The 26,098-nt window shown below is 43.2% G+C and overlaps 1 protein-coding gene across 1 annotated transcript; it reads right to left on the reverse strand.

Moving 5' to 3' along the window:
* Nucleotides 1-17,958: 17,958 nt before the first annotated feature.
* Nucleotides 17,959-24,950, reverse strand: LOC144804150 (uncharacterized). The gene is made up of 2 exons (XM_078671900.1): nucleotides 23,721-24,950; nucleotides 17,959-18,021 (listed from the first exon to the last, which is right to left on the reverse strand). Exons 1-2 carry the CDS (start codon nucleotides 24,948-24,950, stop codon nucleotides 17,959-17,961), a joined length of 1,293 nt encoding a protein of 430 aa, XP_078528026.1.
* Between the last annotated feature and the right edge of the window lie 1,148 nt (nucleotides 24,951-26,098).

The raw sequence follows: 26,098 nt of genomic DNA on the forward strand, positions 1-26,098 counted from the left end.
CTGAAGATGATGCATGTATCTTTGAATTGCATCGAAACGTCGTCGACTTTAAAGCACCATATGTTGTTATGAATTCACAATAATGTTGCCAACAATGGGTTGCTAGAAATGAATCTGTGTCTGTATTACTGAGTAATAGTGCAGACCGCCTTGTGCGCTTTCCACATGAATTCTTGTCACTTGTTTTGTCTTGCTTTCTGTGGGTCACAGGTCGTGCCCACTTTTTGTATTAATGTGAAATAATGAACTATTATAAAAAATCCAATTAATAAATTCCTGTCCGGCTGGACAGAGGCTATATACTATTCAGTATATCTCCATTCTTTCCAATGATCCTAAATAACTAGGGTCCCCTGTCTTGTACAACATATTACCGCCCAAGGACCCTAGTGCTATCCCTTCGGGTTTCCCTTGTCTCCAAAAACATAAAACCTTTCCCAGCCATGTAGATGAGCAGACCTTGTTTCAGATTTATAGTCTTCCATCTGGACAACAGAAATGAAACACACCGCACATAAACATCGCACACACATACACACTTCAGACTTTAAGCAGCCAGCAGCCAGAGCTACTGAGCAGTGGTTCTTAACCTGTGGTCCAAGGGCCCTCTATGGGTTGGTAATGTCTACTCCAGAGATCCACGTTTGTTTATAAGGTAACTAATATTAAATGATTATTAAAGTGTATGCACATAAAAAAATCAATATTGCATTCTGATTTTTTAAAATCTCAGTAAATGTGAATGAATTTGAAATTGGAGGTTAAAAATGAAGTTGGTATCCTATGCTTAATTTGTGGGAGCAGTGCAAGAATAGTTGACAGTTGTTTGAAATATTGGCAGAGAGGCTGCATTGGGGATACAAAAAAAAGGAAAACGATATGGCTCTGGGGTGGGGGATTCATATTGCCCGATGCCCCAAACATGTTGGTTTTTGTGATGGGCAGGAAGATTTAATGCCTGTTTTAGCTGATGGATAACTAGACATTAAATAATGTAAATAATGTACAAGTTGTAGCATTCTAGGTCTTACATCCAATCAGAAATGCTGAAAGAAAAGCCGTAGAGAACCTTTGGAGGCTTCTCATTCGCTAAAAGGTCATGCCTGGGCTCTAGCCAGGGGTTTGCTGGGGGAGTTTTGAGCTCCAGTAAAAAAAAAATACATATTTTATTTTCAAAAGTTTTATATAGCGCTGGCTAGACCCGGAGGTATCAGAACGATTTACATGAGCATCAGATCATAGTTACAGGTTACATCGTTACAAAGGTTACATAGTTCGTAGAGCATGGCCACATAGTTACTTGTAAGGTCGAGATAAACAATAAGCACAAATATGTAAGGGGAAAAGCAGGCACGGTGAGAGATTCAGGGGAGGGGGGTTGGAGCAGGGAAAGTAGACAGATAATGAAGGCAGGAAAGAGGATGGTAGGGTGAGAGACACAGCATGGGAAGAGGAGGGGAAGGGTGACGGGGACACAAACCGGTAGACGAGTCAAGGCAAACGTCCAAAGTCCAGTAAGCTGTGATCCCAGGGGAAGTGTTATCACTTCCCTATCTCTGTTGCGAGAGGCTCCCTTTGCGTTGTGGACTCTCTCAGAGGGGTCTCTGAGACTCCAAGGCCTACATACTGGATCCTTCCCCAGAAAGGGGAGAGGGAGTGCTTTGGCAAGGAGTGCCATACCAAACCTCAAGTGTGAGTGGCTCCCTTGGCGCTGTGGACTCAATCAGCGGGTTTGCTGAGACTCCAGAGTATAAATATTGGATCTTTCCCCAACAAGGGGAGAAGGAGTGCTTAGTCAAAGGGCACAAAGGACATGGGGGTAGGCAGAGTAGCAGGCAAGTGGAGAGATTTGCGGGAGAGTGGATAGGAGCTAGGGACGAGACAATAAGGAGAGACGAAAATAAGTCTGTCTAAAGACCGACTGGGTAGGTGACAACCAAGGAGGGAATTCACAGCCCATCTCCCCTATAGCTAAACCAAGTAGCTCCATCGGGCATCAGACAAAATAGTTCAGTCTCAATACATTGAGAGAGGAGGGAAGAAGAGACATAAATAGAGGGCGGATGCGGTAGGAGACGGCAGGAGAGACGAAAGGAAGTGCAATAATGTGGTTCAACAATATATCAGGAAAAGATCAAACAGGTAAACATTATAACAAACAATCAGCAATGCATTATGAGAGGAGAGAGAGGAGTGAGAAAGTAGTGGGGGGTAGGGGAGGAGGGAAAGTGAGGATAAGGGAAGAGACATAAATGACATAAATGTCATAAGTCTTTTGTGTGAAACAGCCTCCCCCACAGCAATAGGCAGTTTGTGGCTGCCTGGCCATGACACTGTCCCAGTTATGGAGTCATAAATCCACAGCTCTAATGGTCTTAGAGCCCCCATGAACTTGGAGGAGTCAGCCATCAGGTGGTGCAGGTTTCACACTGGTGCTGACCACCCACCCTCCGTGGCCCAACCCAGCTGACGAACGTGAGCTGGCGGTCCCTAAGGCAGGCAGCGCTGTCTCATCTGCTGGGTGCAAGCGCCGCACATCTGGCAGTCACAGGGCTGATGTTTTCTCTGCTGGTGCATCACAGCACCTTTGCCTATTCTTCTCGGCAAGGGCCGGGGCGGCCGTGTAGTCTCTCCACCATGTGCTTCTGCAGGGCTCGACCCCCCCCTGTCCTGTGGTGTCCATCTTGGCCTCCCGCTCCATTTGAGGCAGCCTGCTTGTCTTTGTGCGCTGCAGCACACTTCCGGCACAGTGTATGCAGGTGAGGGTGCCAGAAAGAATGCCAGTCTGCTGCAGGGAATGACGGCTCGCCCACTCAAATCATGAGATTTAGGGCCTGGGCACGATCTTGGCAAACATGACGGCTATCACGTCTGCCAAATAACAATTCTAATATATCCTATAGAAATTGTAATTTGGCAGATGGGACATCCACCTCGTTTGCGACGAAGTATCTCATCCGCCAAGATCGTAGTCAGGCCCTTATATTGGGGCTGGATTTCTGATCTATCAGGAATCATGAAACATGAATATTTATTAATGTTATTACCATAAAGAAATCGCTCCGATTTAAATTCGTGGTGGGGGAGTTGGGGGTTGTTAAATTAGTCTATATTGTTTGCATTTGTTGACACCCATGTTAGCTAGACTTTCTCAATGTCAGCAGATGGCAACTGCTGAGATTTGCAATAATGTTATGAGTGAGGTAATACATATAAGCTGCCTGCTTAGGCCTAGTGATGTAGGCTGGTGTATGTGTAAACACAGTTGATCTTAAAAATGAACTTACACGCTCTTCAGTGTCATTTGTATCTATCTTGCGTCAATAAATTAAAAATAAAATGCCACTGCAGTCATTCCACTCATATGTGTTCTGCCACATACATACACATGTTTACATCATCATGTATGTAATTGAAATGGCATGATGCAGGTGCATCATCACTGCTTTTTAGGTCTGGCTTAAGCAAGAGAATGTTTAAAATAGTCCACAGTTGGTGCATCGCGCCTGCCAGAACTGGGTAAGAGAACAGAAGACCCTGGTAGGGGGGAAAAGGGAAAGGTGCCACTCAGCAAGTCCCAAGGACTGGGATCACACCGTCATCAGATCCCAATTTGCTAAGAGCTGTTCCTGACAGTATGTTGTGTCTCGCTGCCAGTCTTTCTGTTTGGGAGTGGGTCGTCATCCTCAGTGTAGCGCGGTTTGGCGCAGTAGTAGCATCGCTGTTAGTGTGTGCAGACCAGGGGGGCAAAATATCAAGCATGGAGTTATGGCCGCTTTAGTGGCAGAAAACTGCTGCTAAAGCGGCGATAATGGGCTTGATAATATGCCGTCGAGAGTTCCCATAGAAGCCCAGGTTCACACCAGAACATGGGCTTCTATGGGAACTCACAAGGGCACATTATCGCCACTTTAGCTGCAATTGTCTGCCGCTAAAGCGGCGATAATTATAATGCTGTTCCTTGAGAATATGCCCCCAGGTGAGATATCCTTGACATATCCAAGCAGTGCAACGTGCGGCCAGCGCTCTGTCGGGCGTTCACCAATGACTACAATGGTGTAAAAAGTCCACAAGCTTTGTATATCAGGACAGCTCCACTCTGGGTGTATGAAATCTGCTGTGGCCAAGAGCATTGCAAGCAGCGCGGGTCCTCAATGAAGTCCATTCTATGGAGACGTGCTGGGGTGTGGTATATGCGATGGATGAAATCGAAATGTACCAGGCGCAGTCTCTAATTGGGGGAAGGGCCTTGGTCTGAGCACAGCAGTAGGTCCATTGGTCATCAGTGAATGTAATGTCGAGGTCAGTGTCCCATTCACTCCTCGTGCAGAGGACACATACTGGCGAGGTCGAGTCTGGTTACTGGTCTGTGTGGACTGGGGGGAGGCAAGTGTAGTCTCCAGGGCTTGGAACATAGAAGGCACTGCGGGCTGCGGGAAAGAAGGCATGGAGTGACTGGACTGGAGCCCTCTGAGCAGCTGATAATAGATGAGTGTGTCCAGTGGGGTGGGGTTCGCTGCCTGAAGCACCTGTTGCAGGTGATGAAAGTGCCCTCTGGATAGATCATTACCATGGTGGTTAATCGGAGGCTCTGCACCCTGGAGCGGGTGCCTGCATCTTGAGCGAAAGGTGGGGAGGGTTGGTCTATTATGGGCACTGATGCGGCATATAGAATATCAAATCGTGCCCTCTGCTGGAGGTCATTCCATGCCAACACAGTGCAGGCAACAGTATCAACAGAGGCACCTGGACATCTAGGTTTTAAGTAAAGTGCTTTCAAAAGAGGGCGAGGTGCAGCATGGTTCTACTCTGGCACAGTGTGCGCCATCAATCTCATGGAACAGAGCCAATGATGGGAGAAACTGGGCCGGTGCATACTAGTAATACAAGTCTGTACCTGGCGCCCCCAGCCTCCCTGTTCAAAGGGAAATGTAGGCACCTCCTAAGCGATACGAGGTTGTCGGCCATCCCACGCGAGCGGAACGGAATCAGCAGATTTGTAAGCTTGGGCAGTATTCTCATTTTGGTGATAGCAAGCCTGTGAGAGATAATGGGAGCCTAGGCCAGGCCTCCGCCTTCTCCTGCATCCATGTTACAGGACAGCCATAATTGTCCCGCAAGAGGTCCTGAGGTTCCCACTGAGCCATATTCCTCAATGTCAAACTGACTCGCTAGCCCATCGAAGTGGGCGCTCCAATGAAACTGTTGTAACCGAGGTGAAGGCAAACAATATAGACTTAGACCAGTTTATAATAATGCCGGACAGGGCTCCAAACATAGTGAACTTTACGATTTACTGTGACATAATGTCACATCATCTGTGTACAAGGACACTAAGACCTCCCGCTGAGAAAACCTCAGCCTGTGGTGCGAGTGATGCTACTGCAATCGCTCTGCGGGGGTTTCTATTGCAGTGTCAAATAATACTGGTGACAACGGGCTGCCCTGGCAGGTGTCAACCGCCTCAGGAAAAGATGTTATAAAGCTGTTATACTTAAGCCTCTGCTTATAGTCACTTTGAGTGACTGCATTTTTCTCTTTCACAAGGTGCACATCCACACTCAATTCCCTTTAGTACCAGGGTTGCTTGATGTCATTGTAGGAGTCATTTAAAGTGAGCACATGACACATTCCAGCTGTATCAGTTCCTATCTATTTTCATTGCTGTTGCAAATTCCCTTTGAAGTGGACTGCTGTTATTTCATAGCAGGCCATATTGTGTTCCTGGCCTTTGTTTCACCAATGATTCTTTGATAAATTTTGCCCGGGAAAAAACTACCTTTAGGGTGTTTATGTGCAGCACACTGGTAACAGTTTTATTTAAACCTGGTTCGGGGTACTTTGGATTTCAATCTTTTATACTAAGAACCCTCTTTTCTTCCATCCATCTTTTGTCTTTTCTTTTTGCCTTCCTTCCTTCTTTCATTCCTTCTTTCTTTTTTGCCTTCTTCACTTTTTTCTCACTTATTTCTTTTCTTTCTTATTTACCTTATTTCATTCTTTATCTTTTTTCTTTCTTTTGCCTTCATTCCTTATTTCTCCTTTTTTATTCTTTCTTTTTTCTTTTCTTTCCTTCTCTTATGCCTTCTTTTCTTCTTTTTTAAATTTTTCTTTTTTAATGTTCATTCCTTCTTTCCCTTCCTTGTCTTTATTTCTTGCCTTCTTTACTTTTTTCCCCTTTCTTTCTTTTTTTGCACATTTCCTACTTACTATCTTTGTTTTTGCCGTCTTTCTTTAAGTCTTGTTTTTTTTAGTTTCTCTTTCTTTCCTTACGTCTTTATTTGCCTTCTTTCATTTTGCCATTTTTCTTTTTTTTCTTTCCTTCCGTTATTTATTTTATCCATCTTTCTTAAGGTGCCAATTACACATTATTTGTAATATTTTTGATTTATTATTATAACGTAACATGGATGGTAGATTTGAATTGCCTTTATGTCAGCTTGTACTTTTCCAAAGCTTAAATTGTTGTTCTCAGTGAAAATCTTTTCTTTGCTTTTAGGACTAGAGTGCAGCCAGTATAGCACCAGACCTCAGTGCATTCCCAATTTGGCATGAAACAAAATCATCTCGAACCGTAGTAGCATCATAGAGGTTCATTGCAGCAGGAAGCCTCAACCCTTCTTTTGAAAGTGTTTGGAAAACTGTCTGAGGAAAACCATATTAAAATGTAATGCAATATTGTATTGTATTGTATTCAGGATTTATAGAGAGCACTGTGACCCTACAGGTATCCTGGCGCTTGAACACGTGAAATCAGTTATCCTGGAGTGTGGTGACGGTTACAGGGATGAAGATGATGAACTATGCCCTGAGAAAGAGCCAGGTGTTCAGCTTCTCTCTGAATGGCAGCAGGCCATCTATTTGTCTAAGCTCGACTAGGAGCTTATTCCAGGCCGAAGCTGCAGCGATGCTAAAAGCTTTTCCGCCAGATCTAACTCTTCTAAACCTGGATACTCTTTCCAATTTGGCTGAGGAGGAGCGTAGATTACGTGGGGGAACATACCATTCAAATGTGCACTGTAGAGGCTTAGGCCCAATGCCATGTAAAGCCTTAAAAACTATGCAAATTGATTTGAATTGTACCTTCTGCACAACTAGGAGCCAGTGGAGCTCAGCCAAGGCCTGAGATGACGAAGACTGTTGGGGTCTCATTAATGCCAGCTTGGCTGCCATTGATTGGAGTCTCTGGAGTTTCTCCATCAAATATTTAGGAGACTCCAGTAACAAGGCATTGCAATAATCCAGTTGGCTAAGCATAATACTCCTTACTACCAGCGGCCTGGTCTGTTTGGGAAGCAGTGGGAGAATTCTTCGTAACACTCTCATCAGAGCGATGCAACTGCAGACTGTCTTGTTTACTTGGGACTCCAGGGTCAGATTGCAATCAAGGCTGATTCCTAAATTGTGTACTACCCTTGCCAGGGTCAGAGGGGCTGTTACCGGTAGCGGCCAGAACCCAGAAGGCTAAACAGCACAGAATCTCAGTTTTTTCCCCATTAAATTGCAAATAGTTGATTTGAAGCCAAAGGGCTGTATCTTGCAAACAGGTATGAAAGGTATCCAATGAGAGTGCCTGATGGCCTTCCAGAGATAGGATCAGCTTGGTTCACCAGACTGATATTGTGCGACTTGATGACTGCAACCAGAGGCTTCATATAGATGTTAAATAAAATGGGGCGGATTGCAGACCCCTGTGGTACACCATGCTGGACTTTCATGAACTGGGATTGGTACGGGAAAGGGCAACCGCTTGTTCTCTATTTAAAAGATAGGATTTAAACCACCCCAGTGCTGACCCTCTCACATCTGCTCTGGCGAGCCTATGTGAAAAGCTTCTTTCTATAAATAGCTCAATATTTATGTACAGTGAGTTTAAATCTGCATCAATTATTCACTTAGTCTCAGATTTGATCTCTTTGTCCTGTTGAGGGGCAAATATGTCTCAGAAAAGTCTTTTTACTTGGATTCAAAACAAGTAAAGACACTGATAAAGAAAAACCAGGAGAAGGAAAGCAAAAAGAACCAACAGAGGTTGGGGCCTGTACCACCCCACATAATCCTAACATAACAAAGAATGAAAAGAATGATAATGAAAAAAGAAAACACGTTTTTTAATCTCACTGGATGGAATCCTGGCCATAGCTAGCCCAGAAGGTAAGTCATTAGAGAGAAGGACCAAAAATGTACTGCAGTGTTTGCCAAAAATATCCTACTGTAGCAGTCAGTTATTTGGGTTCAGGTAGAAATGCATTCTTAAATGGATGTGAACAGTTATGCATTGAACCAATCAGAGATCATGAAACTAGTAAGGCACATATGACATATATCATGGCACCACAAGAATATGGCCTTGCAGTCTCAGACTCTTGCAGCGAGTACCACAAATTCCAGTGCCCGTACAGAGCAGCCTTTCATCATGCAAGCACTGCAGAACCTGAAGGAGAGAGAAAGAAAGAAACTGACCAACTTGTTTAGCAATGCTTGCCTAAGTACAAAACAAGGTAAGCCACGCTCATACATGGAAAACCTATCTAGGGCTATGAACAAAGCAGGTATGCATGTAGGAGAAAATTAAACAAACCACTAAAAACCCTCAGGGTTCATAAGATGTAAGGAAGATATACCTCGACAGGACATCAAAACAACATTTCAAATTCTTGCATCATCTTTTTTTGCTGAAGGTAGCACATATAGTACCATTGCTGAACAAGAACCTATGCTGTTGAGAGTAGACAACGGTGGAAAACCCTACACTCTATTTGCAGGTCTTGTTCCACTTGAACATGCATATGCTCAAGGAATTTTGTATGGTATAGTTAAAGGAATAAAACGTTTATCTTTCGATTTAGTAGGTAGGTATTAAGTCTACAGAACATCCAGACCATCACTAATAGCTGTCAATCTTGATGGTACTTCAATTTTGATGTAATCTAAGGGAGGGGTTGCAGCACTCCTAAAGAAAGAAATTCATTTAGCTAACAAGTTTCAATTTGGGATTCTAGATATTGTAAAATCTAGTCCCTGTATTTGTTAGTTTTAACAAAGTTTGAAATTGATTTTCAAATTTTACTAGTATAATCCTATGGGGTGTGGAGATGCCAAAGACATTTCAAGAATACTTGATAAAAGCTTTGCACATTTCACTGAGAGGTAAGAGCAGTATCCAGCAAAACTAAGGCTTTGGCAACCAAGCAAAAAAAACCTGCACACAGTAGTTCTACATATGGGACAGGTTGCAATTGGTAGTGATGATTCTGCTGCTAACGCAAAACAAACAATACATCTCAATTGTAACTAGATTTACATTTATCAAAAAGATTTACAGTCTGAATGATGTTCTCAGTCTAATGAACTGTTCTTATTGCATGTTCCACCTGCTGTAGAGAGGTGTGCATTGACCCTAGGATGCATTAAGAGTCAGTTGGGGGAATATATGAAGTAGTTTAAAAAGCTACCACCCTGAAGAAAATAGGTTTGGACCCATTTCTACTGATGGCTGAGAAATTAAGTTGTCAGGACACTGCCCACCAGCAACAACAATTCAAAGTGATACAGAGCTCATTGACAATGTGGGTAAGTACAGGTTGCACATTTTAATTGCATGCCAGTTCAAAGATTTGAAGGATTGGATTATACACTGTGGCCAGAAAGTAGAGAGGAACTTAATAAATATGGGCTCTCTGATATTGAGGCAATTGTACACCATGTTGAGGTACTTATTACCGCAGATGAGAGGTTGGCAATTGTGGAGGAGTTTTTAGAACTTAAATCCCACAGGAAAGGCTTTCAGACCAAAGTCGTTCCTTTATTGCCTACATATTCCTCCCTGCTATCAACAAAACCTTCCTCCTTGACTAATATATTAAACCTTGTGGAGATGATGTTCACATTCAGTGTATCTACAGCAGAAGCAGAACGTTTGTTTTCTGCAATGAATATCATTAAGAACCGCCTAAGGGCCGGGTTAAATCAAGATGTTCACCAAGACCCAATGTTCCTTAAGATAGATGGACCCAACTTTGAGGAATATGACCCCAGCAGAGCTGGTGATCTCTGGCTTACAACAGGAGGCACAAAGCATGAGTGCGGACATAAGAGGCCGCATCTATCAAAACTATTGAAGTATTGTCAATATGAGCCTTAGAGCAGCCTGCCATGCAATATCATTTATTGATCCTATTAAGCAAATCCAACACAATAATGGCCAATTTCGGTACCCCCTTCCCCAGCACAGTTAAAGTAGCCTGAAACCTAAGAGTAAAATTCGACACCTCACTCGCTTTTTGGCCACATGCTCTTGTGGTGGGGACTTGTTTTAATTTAATTAAATCTTTAAGGACGTTCTTTGACTTCCTCCCTTAGCCACTAGGAAGACTGTTGTTTTTGACCTTATTACAACCAGACTAGATTAATGCAATAGTCTCTTTGCAGGCACTTCAAAATACATCCTTCATAAACTTCAGATGGGACAGCATACTGCAGCTCAACATGTGCTGAAGCTCCCCAGACACAGTTCGGCTTCTACAGTTTCGAAAGTCTTACACTGGCTCCCAGTACACAAACAAATCCTCTGTAAGGTTCTTGTACTGGCCCACAATATTTGATGGCATATTTTTGCATTATAGAACCCTCGAAGTCCTCACATCCTCCCACATGATGCTTCTCAACTCCGCCCCCCACCACATTTAGACTTAAAACGTGAGGTGGCAAATCTTTTTTAGAATTGGGAGCTAATGCATGGAATAAACTCCCCAGTCCTCCTCGATTCATAGTATTTGAAACTTTCTTCAAAAAGCAGTTAAAGACCTGGCTTTTCCTTGCTCCTTAGGCACTTTGCCACTCTCTCATCTAATTAGCTTTTCTGGGCTATTAGTTGAAAACCTGCAGCGCCAGGATGCTCCCTTTTATTTCTTTAAATAGTTTTATTAAATTTTCGCTCCTTTTTTTACATGGCACAAACCAAAGAAACACGGGTATGGTACATTCAAGACAATAATAAACAGAAGTAATAAAGAGAAGAGAAAACAATAAAGAAAAAAACTGCCCGATTTGGGCTGGTTATCCGCCACAGAGTACTACATATTACAATAGTTCCTTACAGTGTTTCTCAAACCCAGCCAATAGATTATTAGCACAAACGTAAGATCCATCAAGAGAATGAGCATCAGCAACAATAAGCAAATACTGGCAGCCGAGCCTACTTAACAACTTATCATACAGCCTACCCTAAATTTACTGTATCCAGTCCGTGACAGGAGCCCAAATTTTAAAACCCAGGGCCCTTTTTCTTCTCCCTTTGATCTTATAAATTGAAGATTCTAAATTATATATAGCTAGTAATCTTGACCGCCAATTAATAAAGGTAGGTGGATCGGGAATGATCCATTCGTTTGTGATACATGAGCGAACCAGCGCCATAGCAATAAACAATATAGCAGTCATAGATCTTGAATTACTCTCCCTATCAAATCCCACGCCCAAAATTACCGATTCCCCAGTAATTTTTATCGGTGTCCCAAATATTGTACCCAAAAAATTCTCAATCTCTTGCAAAAAAGACCCTAGTTTAGGACAGGAGAAGAACATATGGACCGAGTCTGCAGCTTGTAGTCTGCACCTATTACATTTATCCCCCTTTGATGCCCCCCATTTAGCTATTTTCCCCGGGGTATAGTACAGATCGAAAAGAGACATAAAATGCTGGCTCCTTAGTCTACCAGTCATTAAGCTCTGGTTCACCAGACCCAAAGATTCTTCTATATTTATACCGACAATCCCCAGCTTATTCCCCCATTTTACATTCCATACATCAATATCATATGGGAATGTTTCCAATATCTGTAGATATACCTGGCCAATTGAAGTTTTTTCCTTACTTTTTCAATCAGGGGGACTTTAGCCAGCTGTAGCTCTGTTCCTGACCAAGGCCGACCCAGAAAGCTACAAACTTGAAGATATTTAATAAAAGTCATGCATTGCTAGGCCACACCTCTCCGGCGAATTTGAGAAGGACATAAATTGACCCCCATCAAACAAATCACCCAAACAGTTAAGTTCTTTGAAGCCTCATCTAAATGTGACTTGATCCCGAAAAATTGTAGGGAGCAAGCCTGAAGTGGAAAAAGGGGTATAGACATTAAGATTTGGAATATTCAGCTTTCGCCTAATCTGTTTCCAGACTTGATATGCACCCTTTAGTGTCTTAAACTTAGTCTTTTTATAATAACTGGGATCCAGTAGCGTAACCAAACAGCTATTAGCATCGTCCCCCAACCCCAAAACATAAATAGAAGGTCTGTTAAAAAATGGGATCTACGCCTTGACCCTAACTAAGAGGGGGCCCATATGCTGTAGCATGGATGCCCAATAATACACCCAAAAATGTGGGATGCCCCATCCTCCCCGGTCTCTCAGTAAGATAATTCTTTTAAATGCCCTTCTCGGTCTCCGATAGCCCTAAAGATATCCGGAGCAAATACACTCTAACTTAGTAAAACAAGAAACAGAAAACTCCAGGGGGATTGTTCTAAATATACAAAGAAATTTAGGAAGAACCAGCATTTTTAAAACATCACAGCACCCATGAAGAGAGAGATATAAGTGATCTAATCTTTCCGAGGTTTTGTTAACTGTATCCATCACCGGTATCATATTCAGATCCGGGATCTAATCCACTTCTGGTGTAATTTTAATTCCTAAATATGTTGCTGAAGTAACAATTGGTAGATTTGCTAGAAACGTGGTACGCGAATGAAGCAACTGAGTCTTATCTATATTTAATTCATAACCAGAAAATATACTAAACTGTTCAGCCAAAATCCTTATTGCAGGGCGTGCCACCGTAATGTCACTGGTAACGACCACAATGTCATCAGCATACGCCAATGCTCTATATTCGGTATTATGAACTCTAACTGGTTTGATGTTAGCACTCAGGTTGAGTCTTTTAAGAAATAAATCGATATCAAGTGCAAAAAGCAGGGGGAAACATGGACACCCCTACCTGGTACCTCTACTAATACTGAATGGTCTTGACTCCTATCCAGAGATACGCATGACTACGACTGAGCTAATGTATAAAGCGTTCACTGCTTGGATAAATTCTGAGCGAAAACCCTACCAGTGCATAATATCCCACGGGAACCGCCAGGAGACGTCTTCTCGGCGTCCAACAGGATCACCCCCAGTGGAGACTCCGTTGCCTGAGCCCAGTCTAAAAGTGCTATTACGTGTCTCACATGATCTGCAGAGTCTCTTCCGGGAATAAACCCATGCTGATAATCAGACACTAAGGAAGTAATAACCTTCCCTAACCAACAGGCCATATCAGAGTTGATCAAAGAAATAGGTCTGTATGAATAAGGATACAGCTCAGGTTTGTCCTTTTAAAAACAAATTGCAAAAATTATACTGTTTTTTTGCCAGGAATCCGGAACTGAGCCCCTTTCAGCAGATTGGAATAAAAACATAAGTTCTGGTCGAATCACCTGCCGAAGCATCATGAAAAATTCAAGGGGGATACCATCCAGACCTACCGCTTTTCCAGCAGCTAAAGACACGTCTTCTTAGGTAATATGTGTAGCCAATTTCCCATTCTGATCAGATGTGAACTTGTTTGTCTCTACTTCTAAGCTAAATTACTGCATCATATAATTTCCAGCAATAATCTCTTCCTCTGTATATACATGAAGATAATACCTGCTTAACATGCTTAAAACTTCTTCTGGGGAATCCTGAATCTGGTCAAGATGATCCTTGATTCTGTAGATTCGGTTAGCCACTTCCCTTTGCTGCAATCTCTTTGCTAATATTCTACCCGTATTCTCCCCGATTTCATATACTTGAGCCCTGTAGAGGGCAGATTTGGCAACTACCTTCTTGGTGAAGTGCTGATGAATTTTCATTTTTAAAATAGCAATAGCCTTATGAGTTTCCTCATCATTTAGATGCCTTGTTATATTCCCCATGAGTTATATTTCTAATAGTCTTAACTGTTCAATCCAATCCTTGATTTCCCCAAGGATTTTCCGCTGATTAGATAGAGAGTAGCTAAGTGTCTCCCCCGTACCCCGGCCCTAAAGGCGTCCCATACTATGGGGTTGTGAGCTGTGTCCCTATTCATTTTGAAAAACTCTTGAATCCAGTTTCCCATGAGCGCACAGTATGCCGAATCCTGCAATAATTTCCTTTCAAAAGTCCCGGGCTTTTGTTGGATCTTAGAGCTGACTGGTAACTCTAAAATTAAGGGGTTATGATTGTTATTGTTTAATGCATTTGTAGCGTGCTCAGCTACTCCAGAAAGTATCCCGGGGCAAAACCTGAAACAGATCATAGCTCGAATAATTAAAACAAGAACGTTTTCAACTTTTTCTTGAAAGTCCGGGAACCTTGAATGCATCGTATAGCCAAAGGCAGGGCGTTCCAGCCAAGAGCTGGAACGCCCCTTTCCGAACAAGGGAACATCCGCCAAACCTTTGACGGATAAAACTGGGCATCTGAATCAACAGTTGGTAAGCGGAATGCAGCTGTCTTGATGGAGTATAAAAAGAACACCTCTTCTGCAGATAGCTGGGTCCCGGCCATACAAGGCAGAATGGGCAATCGACAAGACCTTAAATGTAATCCGCACCTCCATAGGAAGCCAATGCAAGGTGCGCAAATGGGGGCGCACACTACTCCTTCTGGAAAGATCCAGGAGAAGCGGGCTGCAGAATTCTGCACCACCTGGAGCTTGTTCACCAGATTGCCAGGGGTCCCAACATACAGTGCATTAGCATAGTCTAGGCGAGAGAGGATCAACGCCTAAACCACGGTTTCCCTCGCATCCTTTGGGAGAAGAGGGAGAAACGTCCTCAAGGTTTTTAAAATGCTAATGCAGGACCAGCCAGTTTCTTAATCTAGGTGGCAAAGGTTAGGTTCTCCTCAAACCAAAAGCCAAGATGTTTTGCAGCAGTGCCTGACAGGCAAGGCAGAGAAAACCTCGCAGGCCATAATAACTCTCTAAAGTTAGGCGGAAATTTACCATAGAGAAGTATTTCAGATTTCTCCAAATTACACTTCAACTGGGCCTGAGCCAACCTGGGCGGAGAAAACCTTGGCATCGTCACCCTTCCATATTATTCTCATGTAAATCACATCGCTCTTCTAGGTTGAAAGCTAAAATAACAATTATGTGTCGTGTGCAGAAGCAGCAAAAGGAAAAATGGTGTTTAAACATTTAATAAGCTCATGCTAACTTAACACGGTATATAGGTAAGCAGTAACTATATGACACCCCCCCCCAATGATCTGAGCACAGACAAGATAAGGTAAGATAAGATCAGATATGGGGCACATCATGAAAGCAGAGTTCAATAATGATGAGCTAGGTCAAATTTCAAAATCTGGTGAAAAACCTTTGCAGAAGTCAATTAAAGAGTTCTCAACTTGCCAATCCATGGCTCACTTTTACTCAAGTCAATAGGTCTGTGTTTGTAAAAAATTTGTACGCATAATTTTCAAAACATTTCGTAATTAAGAACGGGTTATTATCAAAAGTTTTGAAGGCCTTTAGGACAGGACTGAATATGCAAAATATGCAGCAACAGCCTCCAGCATGAAGTCACTGTCATCATCCGAAAACAGTTCAGCCATCCAATTCAATAGTGGGAAAGAACATTCGTGCTCCCCAGCACCAGAACCTCTAGCATTATCAGAGGACAACTCGGCGGGTTCTCAATACAGCTCTGTGCCAAGAAATCTTGCGCTGCTGCGAGTATGTTCCAATGACCCATTAGTCCATGCATCGCTGCCAAGGCCATATTCCTTTCGCCAGAACAAACCAACTCGTGAGTAACTATGGGACTCATCAGATGATTAAAATCGACGTCAAGAGACACCGTCTTGTAGAGACACAAATCAAGGGCCCAGTGGAAATCGCAGCTCAGGCAATGAAACACAGGCTGGACACATGTGAAATAGGAAAATCGAAACGATAATCCATATGCCGTGCTTAAGGTCGCAAGCGGCAGTGTGCCATAGTATTCAAGCATCCTGTTGCGAAACAGTGCCAGGTGGGGCTGTGCGGCGTGTAACACAGGATGGGCATCCATTCTTAATAAAACAAAATATCACCAGAACGCCTGCAGCCAGCGCCAGCAAAACAGGAAAACCACCAAATAGGCTCGAAAATATAGAATGAAAGAAAGCAGGAATGACTCCAAATATCTTCTTGAAGGAAGTCACAAGACCACTGCTAACTATTTTAAAAAAGTGTGCGAGGCCAGAAGTGGAGGAGGCATTAAAGATTGAATGAATCCGCTCGCTGAAATGCAATGGCAAGTCAGTATTCAATAGCGCCTGCACCTCTGTGCGCGTGTTAGCTATATGAAGGACAAATGTTTCACGAGCCGAACTCAGGGCCACCTCTTTTTGAGACAAAAGGGCTCTTATTCTACTCATACCATTGAACTCTGCCTTCAAGGTTGGGATTCGTGGCCAGATGGAAACATCTGAATTCCCATGTGTAGGAGGATACAGAACGTTTTTGCAACACACAACACGTTCCGATACTGTAACCACATAAGCGATACCTCTAATTTACCCACAACAGTCTTCGTTATTCAAAAGTAAATAACTGCAGTTTGCCAGTAATGTGAAAGTAGGGACGATTGCGGGGACTGGAGTACCTTTCAAAACACAGGCTAAATTTGGCCGGTCTTGTTTACAAGAACCGTGCAATTGAATGTGTCTACATAATAATGAGTGATCTGGTGTTTCTGTGCACTCCTCCCCTTTAAGATAAACTTCCTTCCCGTCTTTCAGGCATCGGTAAGTGAATGGAAGCGACCACACCTCATGGAGAAACGAACTACCTAGCGGTTCATATCTGCCTATCCCGATATATCGCATACAATTAGTAAATTTGTACAAAGCAAATGGTAATGTGATTAACACGTGGATAAAAAAAAATGGTTGAAAAAAAAAGGTTGAGGTTGTGCACTCCGCTGTTGGATAATTTAAACAGGTTGTGGTGTGCACCAAGGATATCACTCCCCGACAAAGGTGTGGTATTCAAAATGCAGTCTGCGACAATTAGGATAAGTGTCGACTCCCTGAGCACAACCAATTAGAACGTGAGCACGTTCTGAAGAATTCTGTATCAATAAAATTCAACAAATAGTGATTTCCATCATAAAATTACCCGCGCTAAGGATCATTTAGAAACTAATCTTTACAGAAAGACCACTGACAAAAATAACACCTTGCACTACAAATCCTTTCATCAGACAGCTCTGAAAAATCATCTGCCGTTCTCCCAGCTCCTCCGGGTGAAATGGATTGTATCTGATGCTACCAAGTCTGAGGAACAGGCCACCAATATGATTAAACGCTTTGAACAAAGAGGTTATCTGCAGACAATCCTGAGAAATGCCAAAGAGCGCTGTGACAAACTTAATCGTCAAGAAATATTGACATTCAAGCAAAAGGAAATCATCAAAAGACCTGTGGTCGTTTCCAAATATTCTGTTGTTTCAAAAACATACAGGGCATCCATACTCAGACATTGGTCAATTATAGGCACTGAGCCTAATTTCAAACAGATTTTCCAAGGACCACCGCTATTTGCTTACAAGAGAAGTAACAACTGGAAATTATCACTAAACCCATACAGGAAACTTCCACTGTATATAAAGGCAATCAACCATGTTGAATTGCAAAAATTGCAATAACCTCATCAAAGGGCCAGTCATAAAACACCCCATGAAAGGCACAAACATCAACCTGAAACTCAATGCCACTTGTGACACGGAAAATGTAGTGTACATTATTAAATGTCCTTGCGGATTGACTTATACTGGGAAGACTTCACGCAAACTTAAAACACAAATTAACGAACACAAAAGTAATATTAGGACTGAAAATGTAAAATCAACTTTGGCAATTCATTTCAAAGAAAATAGACACAATGTCAGCCAACTACGATTTGCCGCTGTTGAAGTAGTGGCTAAGCGTGATGACAGAGACAACAACAATTTTCTCCTGCAACGAGAAAATCACTGGATTACATTTCTACAATCCTCCAAACCATTTAGTCTCAACGATCGGATGGAATTTTTGTGCTATTTATGATATAGTGGACTTCATGTTTATTTTTTGATCGTGTACATTGCTCTTGATTTTTCAATCACAGTTTCCATTTTAACGTAATCCTCTTGTTTTCCCTCAGTTTTATCTAAATTGTGAATGATTATGGTATTGATTAGTACACAATTGCTTTTCTCAGTCTACACCTTTGAATCACCGTTTTTCAATACATTCTGGTAATGCACTCTCACAAGATGGCCGCCACGAACATTGTCCTCTTTCTATGCTTACACTCCAAACACTTAATATTCGCCTTCTTCGATACTAACCAACACTTTGACGTAGCGATGGCCGCACAGCACTGACATGCAGTCAGCTTTGGATTATTAGTAAGTTTACCTATCGAGTCTTTACTAAAACGGTTTCTACGCTTCATTTTTTAGTCACTTAACTCACTTGGGGCATACACTTTTAGATTAATAACCGCATTTGACCGGATAGTGCGTTTTCACTCGCAACTCATGTAAAATCACTTCTCGGAGTTCTCTCATGCACTCTGCATGCACTTTCAGGATTTAAAACACACCCGGCCACATGGTGTTTCACATTCGTGACTAATGTCTAACTGGTCCTTTGAATTTACTTCACGCACTGGTTACTTTATACCATTGAGTCTTTTTGACGTTTTTTTCTATTACTTTCTCTTCTTTTATATTGCGTTTCCCATCTTCCTGCACAAGTCAAGAGCATGCTTGATACTGTACATATTTCTGTGTGTGTCATGACACTTTGGCATATCCTACATATATTGTATTTGCTATATTTTCAGACTACCCCTGATGAAGGACTTCCTCTGTCCGAAATGCATTGGGTGATGAACTGACTATGAATCACATGCATATTCTCTGGGAATGTTAAAAAACTTTAAATCAGCTATTAACAAAATGAACAAAATATATCCATGTGGAGACAACATGGAATAAACTTCATGATGATGGAAATCACTATTTGCTGAATTTTATTGATACAGAATTCTTCAGAACGTGCTCACGTTCTAATTGGTTGTGCTCAGGAACCCGTGGATAAGCCACATCGCAGCAGTGGCTTCTGCCACAGAGAACCGTAAAGACTCTAATCTTTCAATGTGTAACATGGAGAAAGAAGCAACCCGCATTGAAAGCATGCGCTGCTTGTTAGTCAAATTAAAAGGGGCAAAGAGGGAGGACACGTTCATGTATTTCCAAGGTACCTTACCAGCATTAAGCGTCTGCAGGGTCCATGCAAATTGCATAACGGAACGCAATTGATTCTGACCATGGTATAACACAGACACTTCATCTTGTACAATATCAACAGCAGAAGACAGAATATTATTTAACGTGTAAATGCGGGAAGAAAGCATGTTAATACTATTATCTACAACTGCAAGCACTTTTTTTAAATTAGCTTGATCAGTAGCTCTAAGGCGTGTAGCAGCCTCAATTTGTGACGTCTTCCAGATTTCATTGTAAATCGCATATATCCATCTTTTAGATCTACCACTAGCCGGGCCCTTTATGAAATTGTTTAAATCTACATCATCAGTCAGCTTGGATAGATGCAATTTAACCACAGCCAAGTTAGAATGTTTCAGTCAATTCTGACATAATTTGCCTACTGAATAAGTGGTGACAGAATGGTCAGTATCAAAACGGGGATCTGGCCTGACTCGTGTAAACCCACTAGCTAAACCCAGAAAACGACGTTGGCATGAATCAGAACTTCTGTGCCACATCAGCCAACCTTTTGGATCCAAACTGGAAATGTTAAAGGACGCATTTTGCAATAGAGCTTGCAATTCCCTAATGGAAAACTGTGTATGTATGTATGTATGTATGTATTGTGCACTTATATAGCGCGAGCTGCCACCCAAAGGGTATCCTGGCGCTTTAGACTCCACTGAACCATCTACACAGACACGCTATTTAGGCTGTTCTAGGGAAAAGATGAGTTTTTAAGCTTTTCTTGAAGGATGGGAGATCTTCCAAGCTCCTCAAGAATAGAGGGAGGGAATTCCAAAGCTTGGCGGCTGCATAACCAAAAGATCGACCCCCCATCCGCAGCCTATGGATCCTCGGAACCACGACCAGATGTAATGAAGAGGAGCGTAAAGGTCTCACTGTGTGGTACCAAGAGAAGAGGTTCCGTAACATGGCTGGACCTTGGTCATGTAGAGCCTTAAAGACCAGGCAAGATGATTTAAAAAGAATACGCTGTTGGACTGGCAGCCAGTGCAAATCTTTAAGTGCAAGGGACGAGGAGGCAGCGCGAGGCCTGGAAAGGGCTAGCTTTGCAGCCATGTTTTGGATGCGCTGCAGCTTAGTAATCAAATTACCAGGGGCCCCCAGGAGCAGTGCATTACAATATTCTATCCTACTAAGGATAATGCCACGCACCACCTCTGGCCTAGCCTGGAGTGGCAACAGGGGGAGAATTTTCCGTAAGGTGCGGAGTAGCAGCATGCATGTAGAGATGGTTTTGTTGACAAAGCCGTCCAACTGAAGGTTAGAGTTAAACATAACTCCAAGGTTACGGGCAGAATCCACCGCCACCACATTACCCAAGGAGGAAGAAGGCCAGAAATCGGTCGGCAGAGCACGCGGAACGCGGTCCGAGGAGCAGTGGAGTATCTCGGTCTTGGAACTATTAAATTGAAGGGAGTTGTTTCTCAACCAGTCGGCCGTGGCAGCCATGCAGCGATGGAAGGTTTCAGTAGACACCGCATCTTCTCCTTCCAGGGAAAAGATGAGCTGGGTGTCATCGGCGTAATTGATCACAGTGATGCCAAAGGATTTGATCAATTTTACCAGGGGGCACAGATACAGATTGAACAGGATGGGACTGATCGCAGATCCCTGAGGAATGCCCTGTCCCACTCTCCTAATGCCTGAGCGAAAAGGTGGCAATACCACCACCTGATGCCTATTCTGAAGGTACGCGATCAGCCAGTCCCTTGCCAAACTTGCTACCCCGGCCTCCTCCAGCCTGTTGATAAGGATGGGGTGGCTGACCGTGTCGAACGCGGCCGACAAGTCGAGCAGCACTAAGAAGGCTGCTCGAACATTGTCGACCCGAGATCGAAGATTGTCCAACACGACCACCAGTGCCGACTCCGTACCATGAGCTGGCCGGAAGCCGAACTGGGCCAGCTCCAGAGAGGTGTTACTTTCTAAGAAGCTAGAGAGAGACCGGGTCACAAGTTTTTCCATGATCTTAACTGGAAAAGGGAGCAATGAGATTGGCCGATAGTTAGACAGACAGGTGGGGTCAAGTGTGGGCTTCTTTAGGAGAGGGGAGACCACCGCTAGCTTTCAGCTATCAGGAACCATAGCCGTGCTGAAGGACTGGTGACAGATGGAATATAAAGGTTGGAAAAGTTCTTCCTGGAATAGTTTCCAATATTTGTGGGGAAGTGGATCCAGAGGAGAGCCCGAAGACACCCCGCTTGCTAATGTACAGAACTCATCGAGTGAGGGGAGAGTAAAACACTCTAACCGAAGGTGAGATGTCTGTACTTCCAGTTCAACAGAAGCAGGGGAGGATACAAAGGTATCCACAGGTTGAGGGCCACACGTGCCTGAAATAGTGAGGGCACCTAGGATATTTGCAATTTTATCCTCAAACGCTTTTGCTAACGAGTCACAGAGGGATTGTGTGTGTAATATTATTCCAACCAGAATATTCTTCTAAATCAGGGACAGTAGGTGTATTTAATTTATTTAGAAGTAGCCAATCCAAAGCATGTTGTTTGCGAAATGCTAGAATTCAAAAACAACATATGATTCGGGATGGGACATGCTCGGTGCAAAGCCTCAGTGCCTTGTACATGCCAACTTTTAGAACCCCAAACTGATTTCAATGGTTTCCTTCCATAGCTCGTAGCCTTCTACAGCCAACTTGTCTAGAAAGGACTTCGAATACAATAAATTAGTATCTGTAAGTCTAACCTTGGACATGGACTTCTGTGTCATTTTAAAATAAAAAGACTCAGGATTGGACTGATTAAAGTCGGTAAAATAAGGGTACTTTTTCAAAAAAGTACTCGAACTGCCTTGTAAAGGAGCTGGGCAATGTTCCCAGTGTGTGTAATTTACAGTACCCCTTCTGGAACTTGTTTTATGCAGATAATGGTTGCCAAAATGTTGGAAGCAAAATAATTCAGCAGAATCTAAGTATAAATCTTCAGCATCAAAGACAGCATAATATTTCAAATCAGAAAACAATGCTTCTACGGCCTGAACATCCCAATCATCAGAACGTATGTTTTGTTTCACCACATCTCCCATGTTTACCCTGAGTACATTAGGGACATTAACAACCTCAGTAGGGCCATGGATTTGAAATGTAACCACATCCCACACAATCTCATCAAGAACAGGCCAAGCAGTGATGTTAACAAAAGTCAAGTCTCTCTTCAGTCTGTGTGCTGAATGCGAAGAGGAAAGGGGGGCCAAAGTTCCATTAAGATGCCGAATGCATGTTCTCTCCTCAACATAGTGTCCATCGACAAGTCAAAAAAAATAAAACACAAAACCTATTGACATAAAAAGGTAAATTGAAAAAAGTACCAGCCAAATATATGTCCAAGGAGGGATCAAAAAAAGGTTTTTTAAATAAAGTGACATAAAATGCAAAAGGTGAGGGCTTTTTTGAATTATGTGTCAAACTAGAATCTGGATTCTGTGGCCAAACGTGTTTGCAAATCAGGCATCGATAAGTCAGTTGGGTAAGTGTAATCAAGTTCATCAACGTTATCACCAGGTAAAGTACTTAATAAAGGACTGGAAACAGCAGGCATCTCGAGGGCCACCTCAGGCACAGGATTAGAAGCAGTGGCCAAAACAGAATTTCTCACAATCGAAGGACATGAGACCGCCGGAGTCATACTAAGAAGAATCAGCCACTCTGTGTATCTTGACATTGTCAATAGAGATAAACCTGTTTTCCTTACGACCTGGAAGTGATGGTAAAATGACTGTTCTTGTGCCCTTCACACGAAGCACAGGAACCGGAGCTCGATAGGAAGGACCAAATTCTTTCTTGTTATCGATCTTCTCTCGAACCAGTTCTCCAACTTGAGGTAGCCAGCCTACTACCGGGATCTGCAACGCATCATCCGATGTCGAGGGCAAATGTTCCTTTGCAAGACAGTCTCTAGTCTTTTGTAGATCCTGTAAAACATTGCAATGTTCTTCTACGTCAAAGGTTGTGGCTTGGGCCCCACAGTCTAGACCGTCAAGGTCCGGGACGTACATCTTGATACCAAAGAGCATTTCGTATGGGGTCCCCCCACCCAGAGACCTTCAAGGGAGATTATTAAGAGCACGCTGCACGCCATTGAGATGGGCCAACCAGTTTCTTCCAGTGCCTATAACTCGTGCTGTCAAAGATTGCTTTAGGTCACGGTTCATTCGTTCCACTACACTATTACCCTCAGGTCTGTATGGAGACGAAAACTTGACTTGGACCCCCAACGACATCATAGCATCCTTATACGCCTTAGAGGCGAAAGCAGGACCCTGATCCGAATGGAAGGTGCCACAGGCAAAAATCCCTGCAAAGACACGCAAATCTTTTATGACAGTCCGTGAATCAGCGCTGCGATGGGGCCATACCCACACAAAGCGTGTGCATGAATCAACTATTACTAAGATGTACTTATACGCAGTATCAGAAGAAAAAGGACCACAGTGATCTAAATAAACGCATCCTAGTGGTTTATTAGATATGTACAACTGTGTCTGTGGCGGACGTGCAGCAGCCGAAAGTTTAATCTGCTGGCAAATGTCACATTGAAGGACATAGTCGCGCGTCTGTTCGTACAGTCCCTGCCACCAGAAACGTTGTTGTAATTGAGCTACAGTGGCTGAGACGCCCGCATGCGCAGACGCCACACCTTCATGCGCTGCTGTAATCAAGGTAGCCCTGCGATCCGAGTTGGGAATCAACCGTTCTCCAACTTCAGGAATTTTCACATAAGGAACCTTATCGGGACTTAAGTGGTATGTGTACTTCGAAGGGAACCCCGTAGGATGTTTACCTCCCTTCTCAGTGGCAGCAACTGCCGCCAAGATGTCATCATCAATCTTACTTTTGGACCGTGTAACCGCTGCAACTAAATATGTAGATACCGCTGATTTCGCTGCCTCATCAGCAAGCGAGTTACCCACAGCATAGACTCCAACACGCTGATGGCCGAGAGTATGAATCACAAACACAAGTGGCAACTGCTCTTTGAGCTCAGCCACTCGAACCCAGATCATTTTATGTTTTTTTGTGCTACCCTTGGAATCATGAAAGTCATTTTGAATCCAAAAGAACAAGTTTTCATTGTAAGACTGGACACAGTAATAGGAATCACTCACAATAAGAGTCGTCACACTAGGATCTGCGTACTCTAACGAAAGCATCAGAGCACGAAGCTCTGCCAACTGTGCGGTGCAGTCCCCTAGAGTCTGCGTGTGCACGACCCTGGACTTGAACTTATCGTTCACCATGGCACCGACCACAATGGTGCATGCGGAAACGTAGGCATGTTTAGAGCCATGCGCAACCTGCGCCGAACCATCAGTGTAAATGATGCAATGGAAATCCTCCAAAGGTCGCATTGCTAAAGGAGCTGGATGAACGAATTCATACTGTAAGTACTCCTGCGACCTTAGGGAGGCATCAAACACAAATGTGACATCCGAGGACGTCAGTGAAGCCGCCCATTGAATCCACCAAGGGTGCAAAGCTTTCGAATTCGGTACACTGGCTTTCGTATCTGCTTCCAAAGCAGGACACGGGGTAACAACCAACATGCGTTTTCCCTGTGACAGGGCACGTTCCTTAAGAATCGCCATCTGCACAGCTGTTAAAACTTTTTCCACAGTGGAAAATCGAATTTCAGCCGAAGTGTACAAGTGTGACTTGTAAGCAATAGGTACTGTATCTCCTTCATTAAAAGTAAGGTATGTGAAAGCCACCGTCCCAGGGATGATTCTTATCACCAGGTTGGTGTGGTTGTCACGAGTCAGTAAGAATTTAGAAGCGAGCAGATCAGCCTGCAAAGATTGCAAAATAGCTGAGTGCACAGGCAGCCAGCATGATTTGGAAAAAGTTGGTTGTATCAAAGCATACAAAGGCTTGATACGCTGGGCATATGTATGTCCTTCCAAAATTTAAGAAACCCAAAAGACTGTAATTCTTTCAGCTATGTCGGAGCGCGTAGTTGTGCGCATTTCTCCAGGAAGTGAGGAGCCAAACCTCTACCTTCATTGTTGAGCTCGTAGCCCAAGAATAACACTGTATATTCTGCAATGTGCGATTTTGCAAAATTGAATTTGTAACCCATGTCTGCAAAGCTACAAATTAAGTGGTCAACGCGACACAGATGCTCCCAAAGTTCGTCGTCAGTGAGATAAATGTCATCAACATACGAATATGCATCCGGGTCGACTCTCTCTAGAAGAGAGACTATGCGGGCAGAAAAATCCCAGGACTATTCTTATAGCCCATATGCAAACGCCGAAATTGTTTTTGCACACCGCTTCAAGTAAAGGAGGTCCATTGGGAAATTAGACCATCCAATCGATGGGCACAAAAACCGTTGGAAATGTCAAGCGTGGTATTAGAACGCTTACGCACAAGACTATCCACTAAGGCAGAGCCTTAAACCGTTGGAAATGTCAAGCGTGGTATTAGAACGCTTACGCACAAGACTATCCACTAAGGCAGAGCCGTGAGTATATTGTACTGCACAGGTACGGCAATGCGAGTTTAAATGCCGGTAATCCAATACCAAACGATATGAACCGTCTGGCTTGGTCACAGTAAAAAGAGGGTTTTTCATTGGTGACACACATGTTTCAATCACTCCTTGATATTCCAATTGTTCAAGGATAGCCGCGACGGAAGCTTTGGCTTCACGCCGAATGGGATATTGAGGTTGAGGCTGCGGCTGAGACCGTAAAGGGAAATTTATCCCAACCACAATGTGTATGGTACAGAG

Source organism: Lissotriton helveticus, chromosome 1_2 (genome assembly GCF_964261635.1).
Source record: "Lissotriton helveticus chromosome 1_2, aLisHel1.1, whole genome shotgun sequence".
Classification (NCBI taxonomy): Eukaryota; Metazoa; Chordata; class Amphibia; order Caudata; family Salamandridae; genus Lissotriton; species Lissotriton helveticus.

Excerpts from the sequence above, each read along its gene's own strand:
- LOC144804150 (XM_078671900.1), bottom strand. The coding sequence starts at position 24,950 with ATGGCGATTCTTAAGGAACGTGCCCTGTCACAGGGAAAACGCATGTTG. Across the intron at positions 18,022-23,720 it reads CATGCACACGCTTTGTGTGG|GAGAAAATTGTTGTTGTCTC; the intron begins GTATGGCCCCAT and ends TTCTCGTTGCAG.